General features: G+C 48.8%; 2 protein-coding genes across 3 annotated transcripts in view; one reads left to right on the forward strand and one right to left on the reverse strand.

The window, feature by feature from the left end:
• The window catches only part of ESRRG (estrogen related receptor gamma), a 398,323-nt gene extending 393,564 nt beyond the window's left edge, over window positions 1–4,759 (reverse strand). Inside the window, exon 1 of the mRNA XM_050315148.1 lies at window positions 4,613–4,759. Within this exon, the coding sequence (XP_050171105.1) occupies window positions 4,613–4,614 (2 nt within the window). The 5' untranslated portion in view covers window positions 4,615–4,759. The remainder of the gene's footprint in view (window positions 1–4,612) is intronic.
• LOC126639870 (translation initiation factor IF-2-like) lies at window positions 4,689–7,277 on the forward strand. Of its 2 annotated transcripts, none has more exons than XM_050315174.1 (2): window positions 4,689–4,786; window positions 5,926–7,277. In XM_050315174.1, the coding sequence occupies exon 2, from the start codon at window positions 6,132–6,134 to the stop codon at window positions 6,723–6,725; it is 594 nt and encodes a 197-aa protein (XP_050171131.1). In that variant the 5' UTR covers window positions 4,689–4,786; window positions 5,926–6,131; the 3' UTR covers window positions 6,726–7,277. The 2 variants fall into 2 exon arrangements, with proteins under 2 accessions (XP_050171131.1, XP_050171130.1); XM_050315173.1 differs by having other exon boundaries at window positions 4,736–4,802.
• The last annotated feature ends 8,060 nt before the right edge of the window (window positions 7,278–15,337 follow it).

The raw sequence follows: 15,337 nt of genomic DNA on the forward strand, positions 1-15,337 counted from the left end.
TCAGTGAGAAGAAAGTGATGGAGCCGAATCCATTCTGGAGTTGTACACCTCAAACCAATACACGTGCCCTATACGTCCACCGGTTATTTTTATTTTCTTCCTGTTCTCACCAGAAAGGACAGAAAAGACACTTAACACCTCCCCCCCCCCCCACAACCGCTTTTAAATCGTGAAAGGGGTGCCCGGTCCCCCAGGACTCTGCTATGGCCGGGGGAGCCCCGTCTCCCCCTTCCTCCTCAGCATCACTGCAAGCGCGGCCCGTCTCCGGCAGCACGCACCGACCTCTTGGGCAACCCAGACAAAGCGACAGGATTTAGGGAATGGCTCGTAGCCCCGAGAAGGGACCCCCATCCTCTTTCCCTGCTCCAGCATCCACTTATTGTAATTCCTGAGCTTTCGGCAACTTTGCTCCTCGTCGGCAACCCCCCTGGAAACTTCGAGAGGGAGAACAAAGGGGCAAAGAACAAAGAGCCGGGCAGGGGAAGGGAGGGGAGGGGAGGGAAGCGGGGAGCTCCCCCCTTTCGGGTCAGCCCGGAGACCCTCCCCTCCCGCCGCCGCCCCAGGGTCAGCCCTGCCCGCCCCACGGAGTCCCCGCCGGCAGCGGCCCTGGCGGCGGCTCAGCGGGGGAAGCCCCGGAGTGGCTGTGGACGCCCCACCCGACCTGTGAGCCCCCACAAAAGCCCTGCGAGGGCTTCCTCGGGGTCTAGTTTGTGCCCGACCGCGAAGCGCCCGCTCCCGCCGTGCCCTTACCGATGAAAAAGCGGGTGAGAGGCTGCCCCGCTCCCCCCACACAGCAGTGCCTTCCCGCCTGTCCAGCTCTGCCCTAGCGAGGGCCCGCACCGGGCGCCCCGAGCATCCCCCGCAGCATCCCCCACAGAGGGTCGAGGAACGACTCGTTCCCAGGGAGTGCAACACGTGTCCGGCCCCACAGTCGCGGTCCTAAAGCCGCGGCCGCTCCGCGGGGCGGCTTATGAGTCTTCTGTGGACCACCAGAAACCAGCAAGAAACCGAGGCGAAGCAGCCGTCCCCTTTCGCTGCGGGGATTCCGCTCCCCTCGCAGGAACGTTTAACTTTCCTAAAGTATCACTAAGCACCCTTTTTTGATGGTCCGCTTCCCTCACACCCCCTCTTACCGAGTGCGACCCTTTAGCAAGCCTCCTGCTTCCTCTATTATCAGTTAAATAACCTTGAAGAGCTGCAGGTGCCCTCGTTACCTGTTGCTATGAGGTCCCTGCCCTCTTATCGGGGCATAGGGGTAATTAATTCTGTTTTCATACTGTGATCACACTGTGTTGGCTGTGGGAGGTGTAAACCCCATGTGGCTCCGGGCAGGGAGGGGGAAGGTTTGGGCAGGACAATCGTGCCCGGCGTCGCTGCCCGACCTCAGAGCGAAGCCAGGGGGGCAGGGAAAGCCAAACACCGGGCAGAGCAGCAACCCTGTCATTAGGGACCACACGCACTAAGTGCCATCCTGCAACTACCTCTTAGCGAAAGGCAGTGAATTATCATTATTCTTCTCGGGCAGGCATTTCCAATTTGGAGTTAATTGACGCGGTTCTTCCTTTGAGTAATAACCAAAGGGAATCCGAGCTTTACCCGAGAAACTTTCTGAGACTTTTCCATTTTTTGTTCCTTTATTTCTTTTTAATTTAAGCTAGAAGTAAGCTTACACAACCTCGCTTTCCTGAAGGTGAAATTACTCTAGTCCTTAATCGGGAGCGGAAGCAAGCCGCGAGCCCAGTACCGAGGTGCCATGCAGGTGCTGGCGGGACGCGGTCTAGGGGGGGTTCCGAGTTCAAAGCGGGCTGGCCTGAGCCGGCCCCGCCACTCCTAAACCGCGCGGGGGGAAGAGCCCCCTCGTCCCGCAAGCCCCTGCCGTGAGCATCCCTCATTAGAGAAATCAGAGAACGGTGGGAAATGGCTTAAACAGTTTAAAAACCTTAGGTTGGCGATTGAGGAGCGTGAGGCAAGAGTTGGAACACGGGTTTGCGTGAAATGCTGCCCTGGATGGGAGGAAAACTTGGGCGCAGCCTGTGCCCTTAGTTAACTAAAGCCAATTACTTGTCTCCATATAAAAGGATTCGCGTATGGTTACAGCTGAGGAAATACGAGAAGCTGATGAGTCTGTTTTGCTTATGATTTAATCAAATAAATTAAAGGAGAAGGGTAAGGATACGCCCAATTTGTGACTTCAAAAAAAAAAAAAAAAAAAGAAAGAAAAAAAAGAAGCACGAATTTTGAGGGACGCTCTCTGTCCGTCCGGAGCCTTTCCTACTGTACAGAGCAAAGTGAGGCTCTTGGAGTCCACTCATCTCATTATTGCTGGGTGTTTGGGGTTTTGTCTTTTCCTCCCAATGGAGTAACCTTTCATAAACGATTGCAATTTCGAGGGGGAAAGGGTGAGTAGGTGTCAAACCAAGCTGGGGGTGGGGCAGAATTTTGCGTTTCAAGCAATTTAGCAGACAGTAATTCTGCTTACAGCAGAGAGGTAGGTGGATACTTGAAAACATCTTCCACCAGAGTGTCCTACTTTGGCAATTCTAATTAAAACAAGGTTTAAAAGATGCAAAGAAAGAGCAAGCCTCTTGCTTTTTTTCCAATGGGCGTGGGGGATACCGTCAGGCACAAAGAGCGCTTCCAGCTTGTTCTAACGTGCACCTTTGTTTTAAAGAAAAAAAAATAATCAAGCTCGTCCTCTGATTTCAACTAATGTATTTTTAACTGGATTTCTTTCCTCTGCTTTGTGTGATCTGATACCTACCGTGCAGCCCTGGCCCACTTTCAGCCCTGCGGGTGCCCTGCATTGTGTGCGTGTCTGAAAGAAAAGGGAAAAGTCTTCCATCTCACACCCTTTTGCCCTGTACCTGTGCTTGGGAATTGAGTCGTGTCCAAGCTAGTGATCAGTGAAACCCGTATCATATTCCCCTTCTCGCCGCTTAACCCGAGAGAAGCCGCGACTTTATAGGTCCAGCATGGTTAGTATGGCTGTGACCGTCCAGCACTTCGGATCAATAAAGCAGCCAGTTTTTTTGACGCTTCTTTTCCACGGCAGCTTATTGAAAAGGAGCCTTTACCGCCACCTATAAATAGAGCTGCATCCAAGTAACTTTTTTTCCCCCTTTTTTTTTTTTTTTTTTTTCCCTCTCTACGAAAGAAAGTAGCAAAGTTCTAATCAAGATACCGCAAGTTCTCTTGGCTGTTCAGCGAGGGCTCGGCCCAGAGGGGCTGCACTGGGGGTCCCGGCGCCAAAGGCTGCGCTGCCGCCTCCAAAGGGAGCAGGGAGGGCTCCGGCGGAGCCCAGCCCCAGCCCCGCACCGGCTGCCTTTGAACTTTGTTCACAGGCATTGGAGGGAGAGGAGCGAATACCGATACTCACCGTGCTCTTTGGCTTTCCAGGTGTAACTCCGTCTCTCCCTGCGCTTTGTGTACAAATGAGCAGAGGTTACATCCCGGGCACGCGGTATAATTGCCCTGGATAACCCCGACCCTGCTAGTTTAATGCTACGCTAACCTGAGAGTGTGTGATTGGAGCTCTACTGTTGGGTTAGAAAAAGCGCTCTCCACGCTGGAAACAAATTGGCTTGCTCTGTCCACACCCCAAACCCTTTCCACGCGGCGTCTCCCAGCCCTGCATTCCTGCACAAACCAGGACACCTACCTTTCCGAGAGACACGTTCCCTAGCACAGATTTCATTTTCCCCCACTCTCGAATCAACTGCAATTTCCTCACCCACGTGCCATGCCCTGTCTGCTGCGTGGGGCTTGATTTCACGCTCTGTGCCACGCCGAGGGCTGGGACTGCCTGGGAAGCGCCGAGACCTCGCGTAGGGGACGGAAGGAGCAGAGGCGTGGAGGGGGACGCGCTGCCTGTCCCCTCCCTTGCACCTCGCTGCCACCTCGCCGGGCAAGGGGCGGCGGGGGCGAAGGGCCGGGGCGCTCCCCCTCTCCCCAAAATCGCACGCTCAGCCCGCGGGACCGGGCTGCTCTTCGGGCGCTTTCTACCTGCCTGCACAGCGGGCTGGAAGCTGAGGGACAGTCTTTGCTGTACGCGGAGCGATCACCCCTCCTTCTCCCCGCGCTCGCTCTCTTTATTTATTTATCTGTTTATTTATTTATTTGTAATTCCCTTTCAATTCCCCTGAATGAGGTTTGATAAATATAGCTCGTTGTCTGCGCTGATACCAGTGTAGTAATTGTCAGAGGGTCTGAGCGCTCCAAGAAAATAGAAGCGAAGGAAGAGGGAGGGATACAACCTCCGTTATCTCGCTGTTACTAATTCCCAGCCGGCTCGGACTCAGGGGACAAGGCGATCGCTTAACAAACCCTCCTCCTCTCCCTTCACCACTCCTTCCTTCCTTCCTCTTCTTCGGCACATTTTCTCCCCCGCGCTCGCCCACGTTTCATTCCTCTTCTTCGTGAGGAATAAACCGTGCGAACTCAAAGTAGCGAGAAAAAAAAGGGAAGAAAAAAAAAAAGGAAAGGTGGGTGGGAGGAATACAGGGGGGGAATTAAAAAAAAAATTAGAAAGGGGAGGGAGGAAGAAAAGGACAGAAAGTGTCTGTGCCTGATCGCTGACCATCTGTGCAAAAGGTGATCATTGTTAGGTACTCACATGGCTGGTGGCAGAGCAGCTCTTAGCAATTAATAAGTCTCTCAGCTTGAGCTCTTCTTTCCCCTTTTGGATGGCAGCGCTCTCTGCGTGGCTCGCTCTCACTCGCGCACACACACACAGACCCGATCAGATGCTTCAGGACCGGCCACTTTGCGAGGGAAACAACACGGGAGGGTTTGTATTACTCCAGGTTCGTGTGTGTAGCCTATAAATAGCGAACTTTTTGATGGAATCAGCTAACAAATGAGAGGAGAAGGCGTAATTTTGCGCAGGGAGCCCCCCTTTCTCTTTGCAAGATTAAAACCCCCCAGGCAGCAGACAGAGCTAAAGTTGTGGGTGTGTAGAAAGGAATTTCACTTTATTGTGATTGTGTGCGAGATTTTTGTTTGTTTGTTTATTTGGGGGTTGTTTTTGTTCCTCCCACCACCACGACCCCCCGCCAACCTATACGTTACATCCTCCTCCCTGCCTTCTCAGCTAGGGGCAGGAACTGACCCGGATTAGCACCGACTTTAACTCCAAGTTGGAAACACATGGCGCGTTTTCGTCTTTTTTTTTTTTCCTTCCCCCCCCGTGGTGGTGTCTGTTGTTGTTTTGTTTTGGTTGCTTTTTATTTTTTTTTTGGTGGGGGGGGTGAGGGGAGGAGATGTCCACGCGATACCGTGTGGAAGTGCAGGAGGCGGGCAGGCAGGCTCCCCTGAACGTGCCGTCACTTTGAAAGCAAGTGAGGAACAGAAAGAAAACAGGTCGGAGTTATTGGGGGGGGCGAGACGAGTGGGGGAGAGGTGAGAGGGCGGTACTTTGGTAGGGACGAAGTGTTTGCCTGGGGCTTTGGGTCAGCCACGGAGCGATGGACCCACTCGAGATAAAGACCCACGAAACACGTGGCTGTGGGGTTTCCGAGTGCGGGCCCCCCACCCGGCGCAGCGGAGCCCCCTCACGGCGGGCACGCGTGGGAGCCCAGGGAGCCTCGTCCTTAAGGGCGCCCAGCGCTCCGGCCCTTCGCTGGTGGGCACCGCCGGCGAGGCCGGTCCGACGGTTTAGGGGGGAGCCCCCCGCTTCAGCGCCCACCTTGGCCTTCTCGGGCAGCCTACGGGCTCCTCGGGGCCGGCTCGTCCCGCCGCCTCCCTCCCCATCTTTTGTCGGTGGGCTGAGCGGTACCGGCACGTTCGGCATCACCCGGTAACGACAGTCCCCTGTCCCCGGAGGACATTGATTTGCGGGAAGCTTAAGGCCGGGCCCTGACAGCAGAGGGGCTACCGCTGATAAGGATCCCACCGCGGCAGCTATGAAGAGGTTTTCTCCCCTGACAGGTGCCTGACAGGGCTGGCCGGGAAGAACTGCTGACCTGTCTAAAGAAATATATCTGCGTCTCCCGGAATGGCAGGACAGATGGTGCTCGTTCGCGCCGCGGCGACTTCTCTCGATGGCACACCGAGCGGAGCTGATGAGTGGTTTGTTTTTATGGCAGGAAGGTAGCGATGCCCTCGGACATCCCGTGGCACGGGCTTGATGGGAAATGTCCGCTCCTGCACGGGCGCGAGTGCCGCCAAGACGCGCACCGGGAGGGCAGAGGGGCAGCGGCACCGCTCCCACCTGCTCCTGCCCCATCCCCGCGGACGTGACCTGTCGCAGAAACGCCGAGGAAAGGGGCTTTCGGCACGAGTGCCAGAGCCGCGCCCCCAGTTCCCTCCAAACTGGTTCTAAAGGTCGCTTCCCGCTCGTCCTCCCTCTCGTCCGGGGGGGCGGCCGCCGCCCCCCGAAAGGCCGGGCAGAGCCCGCGCTGCCTTTGTGCCGCCCGAGGGGACGTGAAGGAGCCCGTGTCGGGCAGCGCCCGGGGGTGCAGGCAGGGTCCCCCGAGCCCCCTCGTACGGAGCCGCTCCCCTTCCCGCGGCCCTGCTGGGGCAGTGCCCGGGCACGGACACGCCGCCGCCGCCGCACGGGCAGCCCCGGCACCCCCGGCCTCGGTGGCGGCTCCCGCTGCCGGAGCGGCCACCTCGGCAGCCCCCGGCGTCCTCTCGCCTCCCCGCGCCGCGCTCCCGCAGCCCCCCGAGTGACGCTCAGACCGGCGCGCTGGTCCATCCGCACACATTTCCAATCTCATGGCTCATAAACTATTAGCGAAGGGATTTCATTATTCACCTTCCGTGTCTTACAAAGGAGAAGGAGAAGAGAAAAAAAAAAAAAGAAAAAGAAAACCCAACCACGCGCTCCTGGTAACAGTAAGACCGGGCCAGGTTTAAATCCCAGCGCCTGCCTGGACTCTGGGATCGGCTCAGGGCTGGAGGCCGAGGGGGCTCCGCCGGTTCCTCCGCTCGGCGCTGGGCTCCGACCGAGGCTGCTTCTCCCGGAGGGACTGCGGAGGTCAACCTCGGCCGGGGCAAGGCAAAGCTATGCAAAGCAAAGCCGAGCCAAGCCAAACCAAGCCAAGCCGTGAACAAGGTTTACCGTCCTCAGAGAAAATATTCCGGATGAAAGAGTAAAATCTTAGGGATGAAAGGGGATGAGGGAGTAGTCTGCATATTTTCCTTATTTTTTTCTTCCTTTTGTCAATTTTTTTTTCTTTTTCTGCAACAAATAACGTTAGGAGTTATTTAGCTGTCCATTAGAATCTGACAGATCCCACTCCGGGGTGTGGAGCACAAGCTCCGCTGAGCGATGCCGCGAGGGGACACGGAGCCCGGGGAGGGCGCGGCGGTGCGGGGAGGGGACCGGCCGGGCGGGGGGATCAGCGGCAGCGACCCCAGGCCTGCGGAGGGCCGGTGTCAGGCTGAGCCGTAGGCAGGGCAGGCAGGGAGGGCGGACAGGCAGGGGCAGACGCGCGCCTCAGCTGGGCGCCTACAGAAACATAGGACGCGATCCAGGGAAAGTTATTGACAGCCTGGATGAGAGAAACAGAAACGTTAATACGGCTAACTTTGTTCCTTTCTTTTTTCCCCTTCCTTTTATTATTTTTTTTTCTTCATCCTTTAGGAAATGGACTGCGAAAAAGTTTAGACCATGAGGTAATTATAAAAACCAATATAGCGATTTTGAAAGAGAGACTCACTTCGCAATTTTGCACCGAGGAGCAAAATATTCCGGCGAAGTCTGGGGTCATCACTGACAATGGAGCAATGTTCCCTCCCTGTTTAATATACATGGTGTGGGAAATGGACGGAAAATATAACTAGCACCTGTAGTGCCAAAGGAGAAAAAAAATCAAATTACTACATCATTTTTTGGGGCTATTTTGCAGGACATTCTTCAAAAATAGACCCATATTTAATTATATCTCTAATGATTTTCTCTCTGAGACTGCTAGTTAATAGTAAGGAGGAAATAGGTTTTCTACCGAGTTTTTGCATTTTGATATCTTAAAAAAAAATTCTTATATGTTAATAGCGCACATGGGACTGCAAGCAACCGAACTGGGCCAACTTTTAATTAACATGCTGACCTACCGAAGAAGCAAAACTCCCTTAAAAAAGGAAAAAAAAAAACAAACCTAAAATTTATACCTATACATACACTGCCATATCGGCATGACCCTGGAAACCCCAGGGCTCTCCTCCCCCTTTTTTTTTTTTTTTTGAGGGGGAAGGATGTGATCTTCGAAAGGGGCGAGGAGATGCGCAGATTGAGCACCCGCCCGCCTTCCCTCTCAGGGGCCGCCGCCTCCCGCGCAGCCCCTGCTCAAGCTGCGCGGGCGGAGGCGGCTCCGGGAGGGGGAAGGCGGGCGAAGAGGGGGGAATATGACCGGTGTCCCCGAGCAGCGTATGCGAGGAAAAGGCCGTGGCAGAAAGGGGGAAGATCTGGGCTCTTTGGGAGGTGTGGTACAAACGCCAGCGCGGGGTGACTACAAGCTCACGCGTGGGTGCTACAAGCTCCAGAGCCTGTTCGGCGGCTCCCCCACGCAAAGCTGACAACGAGAGGTCAGCAGCCTGAAAGATGAACTTCTTTTCTCTATGCTTTTGCCTCGTCAATGCTTATTTTCCTTCCCTGTTCAATTAATTTTATCTTTAAAATTATTTTGACTTTTTTTAATTCCCATACAGACTTTAGGCAGGCTAGACGCCTGACTTGTCCCCCACCCAACCCCAAACTGGCACTGGAGTACGTTACTGCAGAGTTACACTTTAACTTCTCTGCAGGTAATAATTAAAGAGCTTCTTTCTAAATCTCTTTCCCCCACAGAAACACCGAGGCTCTCTTTCTCAATAGATTATATTGATCACACGCAGGGGCACAACTCTCCTCGGAGCTGCCGTCTGTGAGCTGCTCTCAATTCAGTGAGCTCTGTGCAACTTCTCCCAGATCTTCTCCTATTTTTTTCTCAAGCTGAAAGGTTTCTTTAGGGATGCACAGGGCATCCCCCCCAGATAAAGCTCCACAAGCAAAAGGGGACTGACAGTCACTCAGATGCACACCAAGAAGCTTTGGCCACATGTTTAAATTTTGTCCTATAGCTGCATTGTGGGTGAGTTTAAAAATAAGAGATATAGAGGGAACAAAGTCATCTGACGTAAGTAAAGGAGTACCTCTGTTGAGTGAGAAGAACTGCAGCTTCTTCTAGTGGTAATACTTTCCAAAGAAAACCTTCAGCCTCACCCTAACAGCCATACTGAAAGTTTTTGGGACCCTGAGTTACTTTAGATCATAAATTAATCTGCTAGAGAAGTGCGGCACACACCTGATATCAAGGAAGGGTCAAGAGCTGGCCAGTTCCAGCTGGTCCTGCATTTGATTTACCTCAGGCTGTTAAGATGTATGCTGTAGTGTTTTGATAAGAAAAAAGGAGTCAGCAGTTTGATTTGGCAATTCTTTCTTTTTTTTTTTTTTTTTTCCCCCTCCGAAGAGAGCCGCAGTTAAGCTAAGGAATTTGTTGTTGCTGTTGGGGTGGTTTTTAGCAGAGGTTCTCAGTTTGCATGGGGCTATCTCATCACATACTGTTAACACTTAACTATGTCTCTTACTTTCCTAAGTCAGCCAGACAGTGGAATGAACTTTAATGCAGCTTGTCTACCTCAGGCCTCCAGCACCTCTGGAATGTGCCTTTCCTGGGATTCACCCCAGCCAGAGAACTTGGGGCAACAGCAAAGACAGGGGCCATCACCCAATGGGTCACATCAACAACCTACTCTGTCTCAGTGGAGCCCTATCACAGCTTTCCCCTCACGCCTCTCTTTTCCACAAGGCATTGCCCGTGGGTTTCATCACGTGCCTCAGAAATATTTGAATTTAGTTTTATTATACTGTACTGATTCCCAAGCTGAATGTGGGAGGCTGGTTGTTCTTGGCTGAATTAAACTATTATTTGAAGATATCTCCTGCACCCGGTGTACCCTCTTTTATAGCCCCCCCAAACTTTCGATCACAGAGAGTTAAATCACAGTAATTACACAAGGGATGTTATCTCTGACGTGCATGTCTGTGCAGTGTAAAGAATACCTGCAATACTCCAGACCAGAGGAGCACTGCACAAATAACACCCCTCAGAGGTGGCAGCAACGGGTGCATAAATGGGGAACTAAGGAGCAGATCAGGATTTTTTTATTCTATCCTGGTTTTTTCCCTTTCCTCTTGTTTCAGTTTCTCTGCCTTTAAAATAGGGAAGTAAGAGTCACTGACCCTATTGCCTTTCCATGAGGCAATTGGTGTTTGAGAAAAATCAGAAATCCTCAGAGGACGTAATTTGTGATAATATATATTCTAAGGTGGACGTGCTGCCATTCCCTGTATTGGGGTTGGCAAACATTTCTCAGCAGAGATCATATTTTCTGTTGCATGTAGCTTTAGAAAAAACATCATCACTTAGGCTGAAAACTGATATGCTGACTGTCTGTACTGGGCAGATTATTTTGAAAATACCTGCCAAAACAATTTGTCCATTTCCAAGAACAAGGTTATGGAAAAATAAACAGTTTTGCTCATACTAAAATGGAAACTTTTTTCCTTTGAAATGCTCTGCTGCCCTCAGGCTTTGAAGCACAGTCTCAAAATGTGACCTTTTTAATTCAAAATATGCTTTTCCCTCTCTGTCTGAAAATGTATCCAAATCTGGTTAACTTATAAGTATTAGAAATTGTGTCATGAACAGATGCCCAGTAATGATTTCTTTTATTTTAGTAGGGAAAAGGAATTGCTACAGATTGGCCCTCTCTGCAAACAGAAGCTTTAGGATACAGTGGTGAGGCTAGATTTCCACTTTAATCCCCACCTTCAAATTTTCCCCATGAGCCTGAGCTTTGGCGCAGAACCTGAGAGGTAGGGATCCTCTCTCTTTTAAGCTCCAAACGATTTGAAGGTTGTGTCAAGAAGAAAGGTCTCTGCATGAATACAACATAGAGAAAAAAACCCACCCAGCCTGTGACAGAGCAGGCAACAGAAGCAGTCAAGCAGTCTAGAGAGAAAAACTGGGACTAGTGTTTGGAGGCAGGAGCCTGGGACTGATTAGGAAAGGAGAAACAGAGGTTGTGCAGAGAGCAGAGAAACTGCTTGGTTGAGGAACCTGGAGGGGAGATGGGAGGGCAAGGCTAGCAAAAATGACCAATGTTGTCAGCCAAGACAGCAAGGATGCTTAATTGCAGGATGTCCAGAGTAGCTGGGCTGAATTTAATTTGAAACATGGTAGAAATTCTGAAAATCAAAATGTCCCCCCCCCCCCCATTTTTAGTTGATGCAGTACAGCTACATAATTAATGCTTTTTATTTGGAACAGAGTCTGCCTTCTAGTGCTAAAAAAGAACTAAATGATCTTTAAGAGAAGTTTTTCTGAGCTGATTCAAAACATATTTTGATTTGTGTGTGTGTGTGTGTGTCACCACAGAACTAAGGAAATGTGTTACATATTCAACACTAGCCGCAACATCAGAGATGTTAAGGAAATGACTAACCTGAGGGTCTCAGAGCACCTCGATTCAGCCTCCATACGTTATGATACATGACCTCACAGACTGTATTCTACAAATTTCCTGAAGCAGAAACTAAACCCTGCAAGGTACCCTTCCTCTGGGAGCAGATCAGTACTTTATGGATTTTATTCACTAGATTCCTGTCTAATTTGTCGCAGAACTGGGTACAGCTCATATACAAGGTAGCGAATTACAAGGGGAGAAAGCAGGGCTTTGTGGCAAAGAGGTAGCTGAATTTTACCTGCTGAGTTTGCTTCCATTCCCCTGTCACCTCAAAGCTTCTGCAATGTGGGGAAAGTTGCCTTAAGAGGTAATGATTAACTGAGATTTTCATATGAGGAGGGCCCATCCTGAAATTTTGGAGTCTGGTAGGCTGAAGTGAATCACTCACTACCTCAGATAAAACCTGTGGGACTCTGCATTGACTATGCCAAGTGATGCAGAATGCCAAGCAGGTTGAAAAATCAAGTAGACAGTATCTCTAATTGGATACCCAAAATTAGCAGGCATTTTTTTACTTTAATCTCATTTGTTTGGAATACAGATTTATTAAAAAAGCATAGGATGATCTTATCCCTTCAATTTCAGGCTGTAAAAGATAAGCACCCGGATGCTGTAGTGTGGTGGGGAGAAGAACAGGAAAAGCACAGAGTGTTGGGTTCAGATTAGGATTTGTGTGCCCCAGATATGGCCCCAGATATAAGTTGAACACTGTAAACCAACTCCTGAAAAGAGCTTTGCCCATGCCCTACTCTGCATGCCAAAGGGATGCTTGTGAACAAGATCAAGCAGAAAAGTCCCACTGCCCTGTCAAATTGCATTCATATACCATTGCACAAGAGCAGATGAAACAAGGGCTTTGTAAAGTTATTCATGAAAAGGGGGAAGGAGAGGGAGAAAAAAAGAGAGGATCAAGCCCAGGGTACCAGAGAACATGGAAATAAGGTGATGACCCAGAAGAGACCAAAGTATGTGTCTCTACCAGTGAAAGCGCTTGTATCTGTGATACTTCATGTCAGATATATATCATGGTGCCTTGCCTTTTGGTTACTGCACAGTCTCTTTCCCTTTGTTTTTTGACTTTTTTTCTATTTTTTTTTCTATTACATAGTGTTTTTTTGAGGAAAACTTCTTTTTCCTGCAAAATTCTTCATCATTTCCTGGTACATAATGGTGTAATTAAAGACTGTATGATAAAGCATGTGCACAAGGGATTGGTATCGAGCAGTGAGATTAGCTTTCATTTTCTCACTTCCTACTGCTTCCTACTGGCTTTAAATGTTTATAGAGTCTGTAATACTCTTTTAATCTGTGTGTGTGTGTGTGTGTGTGTGTAAAATATTATATGGCTACACAAGGTTTATCCTCTGCTTAATTTACTGCTGTTCTTTTTAATTTCCATTAAACTATGTTTTTACCTTGGTTATTTGATTTTTCATTCCTTATCAAATTTATTTCCTTGATTTTCCATTTCATTCAGTCCCACTGCAAATTCAGAGGTATTAGGAATATCTCACTTATTTCAAGAAATGGGTTTTTTATTTTTTAGGGAGCTGATCACTTTTGACAGGTAGCAGATCGATACCTTTTAGACAGTATTTCAGCTCATCTGCTGATCAGGTATGACACAGTTAACACTGCTGTCCTACCAAAGTTAAGCCAAATAGCAAAAGGGTGATCAACAGGAGAGTCCAAATACTCTCTGAATTTTTTTTTCCCTCAATAAACACATGTTTGACTGCTTTTTTAGTTGGTAGCACTGGCACTTATTCACTGGGAACTCACCTAAGATCTTAAAATTATTTCAGGTGGATGTTTCCCTATGTGGTGCTGCATTTAAACAAACAACAGGAAAAAAAACCCCTACTCTTAAAATTTTGAAGTTCTGTTTTCTGTGTTACAACACAGAAGAGCTCCAGAATCTCTTCCTTTTAGTCAGAGACAGGAATTGCCCTCACATGGTCCTGACCTCGCTCGGAGGATCCTTGGCCTGGAGTCAAGCAGTCATTGCACTCACTGAAACAGCCAAATTAACTGTCTGCTTAGCTGTGGAATACAATTCATTCACTGATCCAAGACAGTAAGTGAGACAATAATTTGCTACTCCTACTTTGTTTCACATTCAGAATGGACCTGCAGTTCAGCATCAGGTTTTTGCCCAGAAATAACCACGGTGAAAATGTAAAATTGTACCTCCAATAACTTGAACAAATGGGATAAATTAATGCAATTGTAAAAAGAGAAAACCCATCCTGTTTTTAGTAACACAGAGACTATAAGAGAGCAGATATAAACATAGCCTCAGAGTCCTGATGTGATCAGCAGTCATCATTATTTGGAGTAGTAACTTGTAACAAATAAAGTGCCATTTCCTCTGAGCCAAGGACCTCTCCAGCATCACCTTTACCACACACCCTAACTCTCTCTGCTTTTATAACAAACCACAGCCTTGACTGAAACGTTAGAGAGTAAATTGCTTAATGCTTTCTAGAGACCTCAGATACGTGAAGTACCCAGTGCATAAAAGAGAGAGCTTATTTCAAAACCAAACATAACAAAACTGACCTGCTGGAGTAAAGATTCTCTGCCTTGTTCTTGTTCACAGTAGGTACTGTTCTTGGATTTGTTAACAAAGCAACTTATGCTTCCAAGTCCATCACTTTTATACCAATATACAAGACAGAACGACTAATGTAATCTTAACTATACAGTGTAAAGGTGGCCATCTGGCTGCTTAGAAAATTAATTTGATCCAGAAAACAGCAAATGTTTTTGTATCAGAGACAAAAGTTTTAGGCATGACATCCACATCTCTCTTAGTATCATTGATAAAACCAAACCAAACAATTTCAAGATGTAGTAAAAAAGTCATGTTGATGGAAAGTGGTACATTTGCTGCTGTATGTATATGCCCTACATTATCAGCCTCTTTGCAGAGCTAGATTCCTCTCACAATGGCCAATAATAATAGAATAGAACAGGAAAAAAAAAAGCTTTTCTCAGTGCATCTGACCAAGTCAAAGAGCTAGTATTCATGTCAATAAAGCTTTGCTATTGCTTGTGATGATAATCCTATATCATCCCACCCCTGAAGTGGCTATAATTCAATCGTGAATGAATAGATCATTATATAAAAGTATGTACTCTGGAAGTACAGCAACCTGACTGTGTCTCTATGTAATGTGAAAGGCCCCAAAACAGCAGTAGGGGTGGTCACAATAAATCATTTGAGTATAAGGACAGCACTCGTTGCAATAGCACTGCAATATTTTATAGATACAAGGGCTTATTCATAAATACACTGATGATATAGCTGACTTGGACACCCCTAGCATGCATTTAGAGAGAGGAGTAAAACAAAAGTTTATTCTAATTTTCTGGTTATGAGGTTGACTCTCCCTACTTGCAGTGGCTGGGCCATCTTTTTCACACTCATTTAAAAACTCCCCACTCACTCATGCATATCACCAATAGATAGGAAGGGAATGGCAGAGTTGTCTGGGAAAGTAAATTGAAGACGAGGAAGATATTCTGGGACTGCTGCATGGCCTCACTCCTAGGGAAGGTATGCAAAGACATAAACAGAAGTCCGGCATCCAGTCTAACTGTGCACAGACAGAGCCAGCCTCTCTAAAGGCAGATGAGTGCTGGTCTCTCACCGAATTCAACTTGTCAAGAAGAGGTATGGTGTTTAAAATACTTTCATGGGGTGGTTTTTCCCTTTTTCTTTTTTTTTTTTTTTTTCCCCAGGGTTACTTCACCATTATGAGAATGAAGAGCATTTAGTTGTGACACTTAGCAGAGAAGTGCTAAGTGCTTGAGAACTGGCAGC

This window comes from Myiozetetes cayanensis, unplaced genomic scaffold, assembly GCF_022539395.1.
Source record: "Myiozetetes cayanensis isolate MyiCay16 unplaced genomic scaffold, myiCay2020 scf2-11, whole genome shotgun sequence".
Taxonomy (NCBI): domain Eukaryota; kingdom Metazoa; phylum Chordata; class Aves; order Passeriformes; family Tyrannidae; genus Myiozetetes; species Myiozetetes cayanensis.

Excerpts from the sequence above, each read along its gene's own strand:
- LOC126639870 (XM_050315174.1), top strand. The coding sequence starts at position 6,132 with ATGTCCGCTCCTGCACGGGCGCGAGTGCCGCCAAGACGCGCACCGGGA.